Source organism: Patiria miniata, unplaced genomic scaffold (assembly GCF_015706575.1).
Source record: "Patiria miniata isolate m_02_andy unplaced genomic scaffold, ASM1570657v1 HiC_scaffold_5, whole genome shotgun sequence".
Taxonomy (NCBI): domain Eukaryota; kingdom Metazoa; phylum Echinodermata; class Asteroidea; order Valvatida; family Asterinidae; genus Patiria; species Patiria miniata.
The window spans coordinates 3,997,233-4,012,097 of NW_024037072.1; the positions used below are offsets into that span (position 1 = coordinate 3,997,233).

Sequence of the window (14,865 nt, forward strand, 5' to 3'; positions counted from 1 at the left end):
CGCTGGTTATAATAACCATGCACATTAAAATGCACAGCAGGGATTAAAGAATATGAACTTTCATGTGACGCTTTGAACACTGGTTGACTAGAGAGGTTCGCATGTTGCCATTCGTGCTAAGCACAGATATTTTCCCAGCTGACAGAAATGCTTTCTCAGAAAAGAGGTCACCAGCCTTAACTCCAAACCTGATGTATAGACTAATACGGTGAACAAAACCTGAAGCCATAATTTGACGTGGAACCATGTTCATGCTCAGCTTGGGTTACCACATTGTGTGCACGCCTCATCTTTAAGAATGCATGAGAATTGCGCGTGAAAGTGGTTTACCTGAAAAATGGCTTCTAATTTTGTTTGCCGAAATAGTCTACATTAATATTAATTGCCTGTGACAGGTTCTCTGCTGATTTTTACTTGAGACTCACAGTGAGTGACTCAAGGCACAGGACTCACAGTCAGTGACTCAGGATGCAGGACTCAGCATGAGTGATGCAATACTCAGGACTCAAAGTGAGCGACTCAAGACCCAGGACTCAAAGTGAGCGACTCAAGACCCAGGACTCAAAGCGAACAACTCAAGACCCAGGACTCAAAGTGAGTGACTCAAGACTCAGGACTAAAAATGAGCGACTCGGGACTCAAAGTGAGTGACTCATGGGTCAGGACTTAAAGTGAGTGACTCAAGACTCAGGACCCAAAATAAGTGACTCAAGACTCATGGACTCAAATGATATGACCTAAGACTTAGGAGTCTAAGTTAGTGACTCAAGCCTCAGGAGTTAATTTGAGTGACTCAAGACTCGTATGAGTGGTTCAAGACTCAGAAATAAAAGTGTGACTCAAGACTCAAAAAAAAAGTGTGTGACTCAAGACTCAGAATTAAAAGAGTGTTACTACCATGCCCAGATATAACAGTGAGTGACTCAAGACTTAGAACCGAAAGTGAGTGACTCAAGACGCAAGACTCAAAGTGAGTCAATGAATACCCTAATTTTTTGGCAGCGTCACTTACTCGTGGTTCCCGTTCCCTGGACGGGCTCGCTCTTCTCTGTGATACCGTCGATACTAACAACGGCAACAACATCAATGAAATATTGGGTGCCTGGGTTGAGGCCAGAGACCGTGAATGCCAACGGACTACTCGGCAAGACCCTCCCATGGTAGACGCTAGGAGCATCAGCACCCCTCTTGGAGTAGATCTCGTAGTAGGTGACGTCGCTTCCTGATCTACTCCACATGACACCCAGTGATAGTGTCGTCGGGCTGAGGACATTCACGCTGTTGGCTGGGTATGGGCCTATAAATGAGTGGGAAAAAACATGAGTCTTAACATTTGCTATGGATGCTGTGCATGAACAGTACAGATGGTGCTTCGAGAGACCTAACTCCCTCTCTGCAACTGTTACAAAATAACAAAGAGGGACTGAATCCTCTTAAAACCTTTGGACCAGTCTGTCAGATATGCCAATCCTGCACTGGAGGATGCCAAAGCTGTTAGGAAAAGACACCAACATAGATCGATATTTTAAGGCTGAACAAAGAAATTGACTGGAGTGGGGTTTGAACCTAGACCTCCAGACTGTCGTTCCAGCGCTCTACCAACTGAGCTGTCCAGCCCTTTGTTGGCGGCTCCCCATTTCGTCAATGTCTTTGTTCAAGGGGCGCTAGTCAGTAGCCATATAAGCCTGTATATGCCATGTAGCCAGGGATCACGCCCTAAGTCACGATGCTGGCAAGTAGCAACATAAGCATTGTTGCTGCGTACCTGGGAAAGTTGCAAACAAGGATCACTCAGAGAGGATTAATGGCCCTAGTCAGTTTCCCTTTGCGGATTCTTTGAAAATAAAATCACAATAGGTCTCTCTCCAATGACGTCATTTCCTACAGACCAGCCACGTGCATCGGCATTTTGAGCGTCAACTTGCTTAATGAACATTTTCCACACTGCGCAATGCGTTCTATTCAAGAAAACATTTATTTCCACACTATTAGTCAGTTACATTGAATAGTATACACATACTGAGTGGCTCAGAGTGGAATGGGAGGAATATTATCGCAAGGTAAAATCTGGACTTTCTTCGCCTTGTGAAATGAAAAGTCCAGATTTTACCAAGTGATAATAGTCCTCCAATTTCACAATTTAAACCACTCAATATTTGTTTTATATAACTGACATATAGATCCTTGTCATTTGATTAACAGTTAAAATGAATTTCTATTTCAATACAAAATTGGTGGGAAAATGCATTTCTCCCTTCCAAACCACCTCTTCACAAAATGTTTGAACCCAACTATGTAGCTACTGGCTCTTGGGCACAATACGTGCTACGCAAAAGGCTCAACGCGCACACCAGCATGCATTTGCACACAAATACCGTGACATGGCACAACGATGATCCTGACTGTTGAATAGCAAATCCCATTCACCATGGACGAATGGGACTTTTTGAGCCACAGCATAAATCCCTGTACTGCCCCAAACCACCCTGCCTGCTACTCCCTGTACTGTCTAAAACTGCCCAAGCACTGCATGGTTTTATGGATGCATTAGGGAATGAATACAATGTAATACAACGTAATACAATGTAATACAATGTAATACAATGTAATACAATGTAATACAATGTAATACAATGTATTACAGGTGCTAATGAGTTAAATGTGTGTGGGATATGAAGCTTACTGGTCAGATGCCTAGTCGATCGTTGTATTTCAGATCCAACCAACAGGACGCCGACGTCATACAGGGTGGCTGATTGCAGACCGGTCAGTTCCACGCGCAGGTCCGGGTCGGTAGGGAAGATGGACGCTTGGGCTGCTTCCACACCGTCCTGATCCGTAGCGGTCACTTGGTAGGAGGTGAAGGCCGTGTTGTCGTTGGCACGGCCAACGGTCAGTGTGATGGACGTCGGTGTGGAGTCGAGGATGATGATCTCTCCGATGGTAGCTTGGGCTGTGGTCAAGGGAAAATAGCCATTCAGGACTTAAGCAAATATTCAATAGAAAACCTTTTTACTGGTCGGTTTCAATTCGTGAAAACGAAAATGTATGGAGTGTGCGTGCATGCAGTGCTGGGTGTCAGTTCGTGAAAACAAAAATAGCGCGGTTCTGGAAAGTACGTGCACGTGCCGGGTACTCACACATATATGAGTGTCAGTTCGTGGTGTCGGTGACAACATTTGCGAAGAATAATTTTCTGCCTAGCAGCTCCATGCAATTTAGCTCCTGTGGCCCCCCCCCCCCTCCCAGAATTGGCAAAGAAAATCTGTGTAGTATATTTAACCCTACTGAGTAAAAGGAGAGCCTCTAGCCACTAGTGCCTCCTGAAAACTAGACCCTGTCATGCCACTGTCAATAACAGGGGAATCTCTCCACAGAGAGACCTACTTTTCATCCACTGAGCATATAAGGGTCCGCTGTCTGCACTAGTACGCAGGAGGTCGTGGGTTCGAGTTCCACCCTAGTACTCTGTAAATTTTGACTCATAATCACTCGGGACAACACAGAGTATACAGTGTTTTTTAAAACAAAAATCCAATATTGAATGGACTACAAACCTGTTCTTGCAGTCACTTGGACCGGCTCACTCTCCCCGGCAGCGATAGAGTTTGACGTCAGCAGGAAGGTGTACTCAGTGTATGGGTTCAGTTCCGTCACCGTGTAGGACGTGCTGTCTGGATCCAGGATGATCGGTAGAGAGACGATGGATGGATCGTAGGATAGGAAGAAGGCTTCTGGGTCTCCGAGGAGTGGTAGGATCCACTGAAGCTCAATGGAGGATGTCGTGATCACGCCGGATTGAAGTTGGAATGGAGGGTATAACTCTGAGGGAAAAAAATATGCATTAAGGTCAAAAGTTAGTGTGGTAAATCGTGCTTCATGCATAAATGACGAATCAGCTTGAAATAATGTTGTGCATCGGGTTTGGTTGGGTTGACCAGGCCATAACAACTCAAAATATCATAGATATAAACCGAATCTGAACCGAAACCAAACCAAAATCAATCTGAATGTCCAAAATCCGTCCCGACCCGACCCGACAAAAAACTGACCCAACACAAAAAAACCTGAACATGTGGATTGGGCAAATCGTCCCATAATTATTTCACAAACACTCCTGTCCGCTTTTAGGCCTTTTCACAAATCTCACACTATAAAATTCGACAAAAATTGTCAACTTTTTTGTGCCCACATAATTATCTGCAAGCATCAAGTGCTAAAATCAAACTCACAAGCAGAGTTTTCTAGTTCTTCTGCAACTTAAAACATTATTCATAAATACCTCAGACAGTTTAGCTATTCCTATTGGTCGAGAGCCCGTCACGTGGCCGGTATTAAACGGATGATAAAGACATGGCTAGCTGGTCTTAAACACTTTTCCAGTGTCACAATAAAATGTGGACTCCTAAAAATCCAGTGCCTCTTACCGTTTCATTGGTTGAACGTTCACAATCCTCACGTAGGCATGCGCAACACTACAAGCGAGTCAGAATTTTATAGTTCTAAATTCAAAACGCAACGCCCCAGGTGCGTTCTGCGTGACATCGCGCAGAACATGTTACGCGCGCGTCAATCTCCATAAAAGGGTTGTTTACATCTTACTCGCCAGCTGAACACTCCATTATTTTGCTAGAGGGATGTTTCAAAAAGCATGAAGTGAACTTGTTGAACAAAATCGGGATTTTTTGAACGAATTATTTGAATTTTTTTTACGGATAAGGTATTTATGAATGGGAATAAATATGTGCTCGGTCGGTATTTATCACTCGTTTAATACCGCTTAGAGTCTGGGTGCTGATAATTACCCTCGCCTCCGGCTCGGGTAATTATCAGCACCCAGACTCTAAGCGGTATTAAACGAGTGATAAAAACCTCCGGAGCACACATTTATTCCCTTATTATCGTGAACAAAATATGCCCTAAAGATGCATGTCATTGGATCTAGTCACATTTGCCCTGCTGTTCATCTCTGCTAGACAGGATTCTAATCCAACCAACCTGATATGTGGTTTACAGTTCCACCCTTATTGCGTGGGTTTCCCCAAGAATATTACCCAGCAAGTTTTCCTTCCACTTCTTGAAAATGAACTGAGCTCAGTTTCTTGACTGTACTTACTGTGATTAAAGAATCGTCACTAAGTATAGCAGAAAATTGTGTGCTGATGAATGGCTGATTTCAAGGTAGCAAAGGGTTTTTCTAATAACAACACTTATGTTATGTCTTTGCCAGCACTTTATCAGAACACTGACTGTAAGTGCAGAGTTTCAAGGTTAACAGACCCTGGGTGATCTCAAACTGTAACTTTCGGATAAAACAACAAATCGTACTTGTGGTTTTTGTCGCGGTATCCAGCTCCATGTTCGTATTGTCTGTCAGTCTGAGGGAGAGCGTGAAGGTGTACGTCGTTCCGGGAGAGAGGTTGGTGATAGTGACGGTCTCGTTGGCTCTGGGTACAAACTGCACATCCTGCTGAGGGGGTCCAGGTGCCGGACTGGTCGAAATGATATACCCACTGAAGTCGTCCCTCGGAGGCTGGGACCAGACTAACGTCACTTCGGTCGCCCGGCAGGATTGAACTTGCAGCATTCCTGCTCCTAAGAAACCTGAGAGAAAGAAAAAAATTCAAAAAAAAAAATAGTTTAAGAACCTCATTCTGACACAGGTACCCATTTTACTCACAGATGGGGAGAAATTAAGGTATGTCCTGCTAAGAAACATAAGCAACGAGATCGCTTAGTTAGAGTTACTAGTGCAACAGTTGTAAAATTAGTGTGTCTGAGTAAAGGCATAAATTACTGGCCATACATACAACAACTGATCATGTTGGAACACATACTGACTATTCTCAGACACGGCCAACTTGTAACGTTTTGTGTTGAACTTTCACAATGCTGGCTTAACTTTTTTTTTGATTTGGGGTTCACTTTTTTTAAAGTTTAGGTTGGTGTTTTCATTTGTCATAAACCATGATTAATCAGTTTGCGTCAGAGGACGTGATAAAATGCACTGGCTGTTTTTATACACAGGCACGGCTGACAGGTTAAGACGTCAAGACTGCCTAGACTCGCCTCCAGGTGACGTCTAAACACGCTAATCCCTTGTGCCTTGTGTACAAACACACAAAGTTCGTGAAGGAGGTGGACCGTGTGTTGATCTTGATTGGCCGTTGTGCACAGCCCATTGTTTGACAATTTACACTCCAGTGCAAACCCCCTGGAGTATTGAAACATATGAGATTTCGGCAGGAAATATCATACAAATACTGTTGAAATTACTCTTTGAATCAGTATTTGTGACGTTCGGCTGTACATCAGAAGTTGGCTGAAAGATGTTGCCATTTGCGAAAATTGAAACACGAAGTGGTTAAATCAACATACAGTGGTTCTGGTTATAAGAAACCAAATTTTATAAGTCCATGACTTCTTATTCACGTGCAGTAATTTTAGCACCACCACCCAAAAAAACTGCAGAACTTTTGTTGACGTTTGTGACAAAGTAGCGTTCACCACGGAAATGCTGTAAAACAATTTCGAGGTTGAGATGGTGTGATTTTGTTTTGCTCAAGTTGGAAAAGGATTTTTGCAGATATGGTAAGATAAAACTCTCTTAAAATGGGCCACTTGCTAGCATTGGCTAGATGCTTTACATTTTACTCTCCAAACTGTGTTTTGAAAAAACCTCTTTATTCATAAACAAATACATATGAAAGTTTCCCAATAACTACCTGTGGGCACAGTCCGTTCTGTCGGTTCACCGGTAACCGCAGACTGCCCGGTCCCTGCAGTGTTAGTCACGCTGACTACGTACTGCGTCGCCGGTAGCAGATCCGGGATGGTGAACTGACGGATACCAGCAGTGACTGGACCTGGGAACAGATGCTGGACCAGCGTGGGGGACGCGTCACCGGGTCTGGCTAGGTAAATGTCTGATGACAGGTGGGGCTTGGAAGTCCAGGTCAAGCCCAGAGATGTGGGACTTTGACTGATCATCAGAGTTGGTGCGGTTGGAACTTTGGACGAAACAGAAACAGATCATTTCTAAAGGGTCCATATAGTGAATTTTTCTGAAGAACTTGTTTTGTAGAACTTTGTACATGTAAGTCCTTTTAATTGTATGGAAACTGTGACATCCCTTTTTGATTAATTGTATTGTACTGAAAAAGTGCGCATCTTTAAACATTTTAAATTGTTCATGCTTTTCCAGATAAATGGGGCGCTGTTGCTGTGATGTCATTTCAGGAAGACACTGCTCAATTTGGGGGGTTTTCTGTTCAAATTGTGAACCTAAACATTTGCTCATTGAAAACATCGGTGAGAAACTTTCCTCTGAGACTTACTGCCATGTACTGAAACAACAAAGAATCACCAAAGAACAAAAAATTGACGACAGCAAAACTATGCAAAATTCTGGCAACTTTTGGTGCTGAAATAACTGCAACGTTGAAGCTTATCACTGAAATGACATCACAGTTTTGCTCATGAATATGGAAATTCACATTAGCATAACAATCAAAAAGGTATCGAAACACCTTTGAAAAATGGCAAGATAATAATTAAAATATGGTTAAAATGGGACACAAAGGTGCATTTTCAAGAACTGCATTAAAAATTACATTGCATGGCTATTTATACAACGCTTTTAACAAAGTTCAAAGCACTTGACATTTTTTGTTACCCGTGAAGATTGGGCCCATATAACATTCTTATACAATCTCAGCCCCATTGGGAGTATATAGTGCAATGCAGCCACTTTTTTTCTCCAGGCAAAAAGAGTTACTTCAACCACAATAACCACCTCTGCCTACACAGCTAACCATTTTACTCCTGGGTAAAAACAAGAAAATAGTGATAAAGTGTCTTGCCCAAGGACACAAGTACCACAACCTCAGGCTGGACTTGAACCCACAACCTGCATACTGCAGGAGTACCCACAGATCTTAAACTAATAGCTCCGCATTACGAGGCCACAGCATTTTACACACCAAACGTTATAACTGTCATATCTCCGAACTGCTTGACATTTTGATCACACAAAGTTTTCTCACAGAGAATACTGAACTCAGCATCTTGATTAAAAAATAGTGTCTCCATTCAACTTCAAGCTGCAGAATGGATCATCCGAAAGAAATTCTTGATTTTGCTTTAACTTAAAACAACTTTTTGGCACTTTTTTTGATCACACAAAGTTTTCTCACAGAGAATACTGAACTCAGCATCTTGATTAAAAAATAGTGTCTCTATTCAAAATCAAGCTGCAGAATGGATCATCCGAAAGAAATTCTTGAATTTGCTTTAACTTCAAACAATTTTTTGGCACTTTTTGCTTAAAGATTTTCTTAGAATAATGGCTCACTTCTGTCTCCTGGTAACAAAACAATACCAAATATAAACGGAGATATAAACTGATATCCATGCCTCGAAAACCTGAATCCTTACCTGTGTAGGCGGTTGTCGTGCTGACTGGCTCCCCATTATTTACAATGCGCAACAAGGCGGTGTACTTCGTAGCCGGCGTCAGGCCAGAGAAGGTGTGTTCGCGAGGTGATGTACTGAGGAATGCCATCTGACTGAAACCGACCGGACGCGGGGTAATGTCTAGGTAATACAACGAAGCGCCCTGACAGATGCCCCATTCCACTGAGAGGGTTACCGTGGTGACTGATACGATGAGGATGTCGCATTCTCCGATATCACCTGGTGAAAATTGAAAAGACACCAAAATCATCTTACAATCAGTAACCAGTTGGAATAAAGACCCTTTACTTTTATTAAAAGCCTCATTCAAGTTTTTGCCAGATTTCGGTATTTTTTGTTCTTACCTGTTGCTGTCATCCTAAATCCGAAGTTTGACCCCAAAAATAGACAGTTGCAAACTGCTCACTTATCAACAAACCCCCCCACAACGTCAATATATAAAGTACAGTATGAGATTTGTATGTTTATAAAATAAGCTTTTTTTGCCATCTGGACGCAAATGCAGTTGAGAAGCGTAAGCAGTGAGACAAATGGGTAATGGGAATGTGTGTTCTGAAGAATTCAGGAATGTTCGGTATAATTGTGCAATGCAATTTTACATAAAATTAGGGATTTTTTCACAGTTTGCCCCCCCCCCCCCAAAAAAAAATCAGAATTTTAAATATGCTGTTCATTCTGCATTTCTTTATGTGCAATTTTTTGTAACTGCTGCAGTTTGAAAATAAAATGCACTGAATACAGTAAATATAAAATCGCAAAATACAACCTCCACAAGTGTAAATTGTGCTCATTGATAATATTTTTGACTTGAAGAAAAATGAGCTTTGAAATTTGAACTCTATTGCATAAATAAACCACCTTTTTTTTGGTGACAGGCTAGAAACTGTACTTACTTGTGGCCGATAGGAGTTCTCGTGGCTCACTCTCCGACAGACTCCCGACCATACCACTCTCTGTAGTCACACCGATTGTGTAACTGGTAGCCGGCTGTAAGTCCTCTACAGTGAACTGGGTCTGGGTGCGGGGAACCGAGCCGGCTAGCTTTCGTGTGGCTCCTGGGGTGTCTTCGTCCTTGACATAGATACGGTAGACGTTGAATTCGCCAGACGCCGGCTGCCAGACTACTTGGATCGAGAGGGAGTCGATGTTGATGGGGGTGACTGTGCCAGGCTGGTTAGGCTCTGTAAATAAGGGGAAACAACAGGGTTGTAATCTACTGGGAATTTGGAGGGGAAAAAAATGAGGAAATACCTAACCCCACAAGACTTTGTACAGTGTCTTTCAATTTGTAATGCCATTCATGCAGGGGTGCGAGTAACCACTGATAAGAATAGCTGAAAACAGCTGAGAAAGGTGTAGAAAAGGCTGAACTTTAGAAATCTCCTATGCTTTTGTACACAGCAAGTGAAGGAAAAAAGCTGACATCCAAAACAAAAAAAAAGCTGAAACCAACTTTAAAGCTGAGATTTCACACCCCTGTTCATGAGAAGCAGAAAAACAAGGAAATCAGCGGATCCCAGGAAAAGTTGCGTGCATGGTTAATCTGAAGTCAATTACAAATAGGGGGTGTGCATTTATGGGTAGTATGGGACTCCGGTACCCGATTGAGAAAAAACACTGGTACCCGGCTACCGGTTAAAGAAACCAACCAAAAATTTTAAATCTCAGAAATTGCTGTACAGATTTTATAATAATTGTGCTTACATAGCGCTTTCCATCATATCAACAATCTCAAAGCACTTTACAATTAATTCCTGTTCATCAGGCCATGGGACCACGCGGCAGCCGATATCAGCGCTCAATCGGTCCTCGACCCTCACAGGTACCCATTTATACTCCTGGGTGGAGAGGAGCAATTGTAGTTAAGTGTCTTGCCCAAGGGCACAAACACCATGTTCCTGGTAAGGTTCGAACCCAAGCACCTTCGTACATGAGTCAAACACCATAACCACTGGACCATGGCGTTCTCTTTATTTTCCATAAAAGTCTGCAAGATAATACTACCACATTGGTGAGTCGATACAGCACGATACAAGTGTGTACAGTGAGATCAATGGGCCTGCATGTAGCTCCAAGTTGCATTTTTCGCAAGTGTTACAAACGATATGGAAACCTTTCTTTTTCATTGTCTGAGAAGTTATTGAGTAACATGTCAAGTTGGTTACGGGTACCCGATCCCATAATCTGGAACCGGTTCCTGGGGTTCACCCTAATCACAAATCAATCACAAGTCAAATCGCAAGTCAACAGGTCAATCATAAGTAAATCACAAGTCAATTTCAAGTCAAATCTTAGGTCAAATCACAAGTCAACTCAAGTCACAAGTCTTCACAACAAGGTTATGAACAATGATAAGGAATGGCTTTGTGACAGATAATTTGAAGTCAACAAGTCAAATCACAAGTCAACTCACAAGTCAACTCACAATGACAGAGAGTGGCTTTGTGGTGGATTTTTTCAATAGGTTGTCACTTTACTGGAAGTAACTGGTAAAATCTTGTGACATTTGGAAGCATTTTGAAATGTATTATTTGGAAGTTGTTTTTTTAACAAATTATCTGAAAGTTTCATTTTACTGGGGAAACAAGGTGTATGCTACGTGTGTGACATCAGGCTCATTTTCCATTGAATGGCCCTCCAACAAAGTTTGCACAATGAAAATTGTCTGAGAAAAGTTTCGCCAATGAAGACATTGTCCTAAGCCGTTTGTTCTTAGGTTGTGCAAAATGGCAACAACTGACCTCAGGATGCTGATGGGATATCAGGAAATTGTTAAAGGCCTGATGATTAGCCGTAAAATGATGTACACCCTTCACTTAACAGAATAAAGGCTTTATGGATCAAACTGTGATTATTCACGTATGCAACTGCTCATTAAAAAAAAATGGAACATTTTAAGCTTTAACAGACTATATACAGTGTTTTTTAATTTTTAATGGCATAAGTGTGAAGTGAAAAAATGAGGTAATCCGCTGATCCAAGGAAAAGTTGCGTGTCTCAATATTACTGCTGTTCATCTACAGACAAGGAAACAACATCTGTGCTAAGAACTCTAGACAACAAATCTTACTTGTTCGCTGTGTCACAGATCTGATGACCAACGGGTTCGTCCCGGTGAAGAACACATTGACCTGGTACTCCACGCCGGGATTCAAGCTCTGGAAGTTGTACTCGAATGGTCCGTCAGCGCCAACGAAATAAGACTGCAGGGGGCTTGATGCGGACGGCTGTTTGATCTCGACGCGGTAGGTTACCGGCAAGTTCGACATGGTCCAACTGACTGAGATACTCGTGGTCGTCACGTCGGTGACGTTGATATCTCCTGGCAGGCCGTCATCTGGGTGCAATGAAATAAATATAGGGCTGAATGTATATGCTGAGGAGTCAGTTTGGCTTCTTAACTTTCTTAAACTTCCATCTCTGTGGACCGGGTTCGACTCCGAACCAAGCCGATATGTAAATTGCGATTTTTCAGTCCCTACCTGATGCCAATGGTTTTCCCTTAATTATTTTTGGGGGGATTTCCTCCAACATCTACAACTGAACATTTCTTCATCGTTTCTTCTCCTTCTAGGTTTCTTCAGGATTCTTAATTAAACTGCTCTTTTCACTTTGAAGAATGCTTCGTATTCATTACCAGCAAATCAAAAAAAAAATTGAAAAAGGAACTGTTATGATGAAGATATTGACAATGACAATAATGACACAAAGATAATGACAACGACGACAATGATAGTGGGAGTGGTTACAGCCTAACATCTTACCCAAGCGCAGGTAACGTGTGACCTTCCCGCTCTGTACCAAACTAGCACCAGCTCCAGCATAGGAGGAGACGCTGATAGTGTACTCCACAGACGGATCCAGAGACATCAGTTCCTGAGAGTTGTCTCCGTCGACTGCAGTAGCGGGTAGACCGTTGGGTAAGTAGCAGACCAGATACTGGTGTGGTGGGTCCACCTCGCCCCAGCCTAGTGTCACGCTGGTACCGTTGGTTCCGCGGCCCAAGAAGTAGAGTCCGTTGGGTTGCGGAGGTTCTGTATGGGGAATTGAAATTTTAAAAATTGTTTACGGATGCTTTCAAAAAAACTAAGGCAGCCTCTGGTGGCATTGGATAATAGATTCACAAGTGGGGAAAAAATTGTAGTTTCCACGTTTTGGAGTTTTTGTCATGTCATATTATAAAATCTGTTTTTGAACTGTGGAAATAAGTAATGGCTACAGATGAAGGTCGAGATGGACTGAATTTTGTGAGCTGTAAATTTGTGCGCTAACCATGAATCAGATGGGAACCAGTCGCAGGCTATGCATATTGCATGACAGTTTGGCTGGTAGGCTGTGTTTTTTTCGCTAAGCAAATAATTTCAGAGCTCAGCATATTTCCACTACAAAATGCCTGAGAAATGTGGGCCATGTGTGTTCTATCCCATCACAGCAATAGTTCAATGCAGAATTCGTAACGGCCCATGTGCTCCAAGCTGCTTATCAGAAAAAAACGCTTAGTAAACCTAAGGTGCTCGGAATCAAATCAACTGGCACCAGCCATAATCATTGTACAACAAGTGGTTTTGTCTGGTTTGTGGCCCATTATTTGCTAAGCGAGGAATTTATTCTGTGATTACCTCAAAAAAAATTCTAAGCAAATTTAGGTTCTCAGTCAAAACTCAGCTTAAAAAACAAAAACAATCTACGTACATCACATGTCATTTCAGATGAGTGAAACTTTTGCCATGCCCAGCAAATTTATAAGCCAACTCAGTCAGGCACGCTGTCAATTCTGTGCTGGAGGCCCCTTCAATGGCGAAAAGCATTATGCCAGCTGTTGTTGGGATAATCCGCTACGGGGCATTAGCTTTGCACAATGCTTTCGCCATTAAAGGCGGACTGTGCATGCAAGTGTAACAGTGATTACGTGTTCGGATTCTTCTAATACTTACTAGTGTACTGGGTCAAGGTGGTGCCGGTGAGACCTACAGGTCGCACTGTGATCTCGTACTCGGTGGCCGGAACCAGACTGTTCCCGATCACGATGGAATTGGTGGTCTTTGGAACATTCTGGTTAAACACCGGAACGCTGGACTGGGCAAGGCTGGCCAAAATGAAGTAATTGAGGAAATCGCCAGTGAACTCTCCCCACAGGATACGGATGGAGTTTTCGGTCACCTCGTCCACGTAGACTTGACCCGGATCAAGTGGAACTGAGAGGAAAGACAAGTACAGTGGGTTTAGCTTTTGCTGGTCCCAGAGGGCTAGCGTAAGGTTCTAGTTGACTGACTGACTCACTGATTGTCACTTCTGATGTCAAAGAATACAACAAATTTGAAAAGAAATTTCACCGAGTATGAACTATGGTTGACATTGCTTAAATCTTCATCGAACTCAAACTATTTAGGACCAGGGCCCAATTTCTTGGCTCTGCTTACAGTTAGCGACAAAATACCTGCTTACTATAGTAGACAATTCTGTGCTTACAGTAAGCGTATTTCACATGTTAGAAAGGAATTTTGGCTTCTGCGCATGCGTGCATCCCGTAACTAAGGATTCTGTGCTTACAGGGTTAGCACATAATTTTTCTGCTAGCGCGGTTAGCACAAAATGGTGATCGTAAGCGTGGAATTCTGTGGTTAGCAGAGCCATGATATTGGGCCCACGGCGCTGCTTAACAGTTAGCAGAAAAGTTGTGTTTAGCATAGCAGAAAAATGTGCTAACCTTAAGCACTATTTCACGGCGTGTGTGTGCTAAGGGTCACGCGTGCATGGAGATTTCTATTGTTACGTCACTAAGTTAAGCAAATTTGTCCTCTGAAGTAAGCGTGCCTTTTGCTGTGCTTATGCTTACGGTCTCCATGAAATAGACGGAGGCTCTGTTAGAAGAAAATCGTGTGCTTACCAGCGCCGTGAAATTGGGCCCATGGGTCTTATCGTTATTTATCAATAGCGGCACATTTTACAGCATGCAGTTCAACAAGGGATCGCTCACATTTTATTATTTCTTGGGTTGGCATAAGAAGGGTCAAGAATTAACCAAGCTTTTGTCACTGGTCCTGGCTCAAACTTGCTCAACCATTTCCATGATTCATACCAAATTACTACAGAATATGGGCAAGTTCGCGCAAGGACTATAGTTAACCATTGGTCGACTAACGCTCGCCCAAACTCTGTCTAGTCGACGATGGTTAACTACGCTAGTCGACTATTTGGAACCAACCTACTGGGGTTGGTTGCTTGGCTGGTAACCATAGCCGCGCGCATTCATAACGTACAGCAGGGAGCCAGGATCCAGGCGTTTTGCAATGACATTTTGACCAGCATTTGACTAGAGACGTTCGCACTTTGCTATTAGTGCGCAGGCGTAAGGTACGTCACAAATCAACCACTAGTCGACTAATGGTC

The 14,865-nt window shown here is 42.8% G+C and overlaps 1 protein-coding gene across 1 annotated transcript in view; it reads right to left on the reverse strand.

Annotated features, from left to right (window-relative positions):
* Positions 1–14,865, reverse strand: part of LOC119740867 — a 191,326-nt gene that overhangs the window by 71,687 nt on the left and 104,774 nt on the right. The window contains exons 83-92 of the mRNA XM_038216324.1: positions 13,410–13,670; positions 12,240–12,509; positions 11,546–11,812; positions 9,369–9,656; positions 8,437–8,694; positions 6,726–7,010; positions 5,329–5,604; positions 3,558–3,824; positions 2,684–2,953; positions 1,013–1,297 (exon numbers count right to left, since the gene is read on the reverse strand). Of these exons, the coding sequence (XP_038072252.1) occupies positions 1,013–1,297; positions 2,684–2,953; positions 3,558–3,824; positions 5,329–5,604; positions 6,726–7,010; positions 8,437–8,694; positions 9,369–9,656; positions 11,546–11,812; positions 12,240–12,509; positions 13,410–13,670 (2,727 nt within the window). The remainder of the gene's footprint in view (positions 1–1,012; positions 1,298–2,683; positions 2,954–3,557; positions 3,825–5,328; positions 5,605–6,725; positions 7,011–8,436; positions 8,695–9,368; positions 9,657–11,545; positions 11,813–12,239; positions 12,510–13,409; positions 13,671–14,865) is intronic.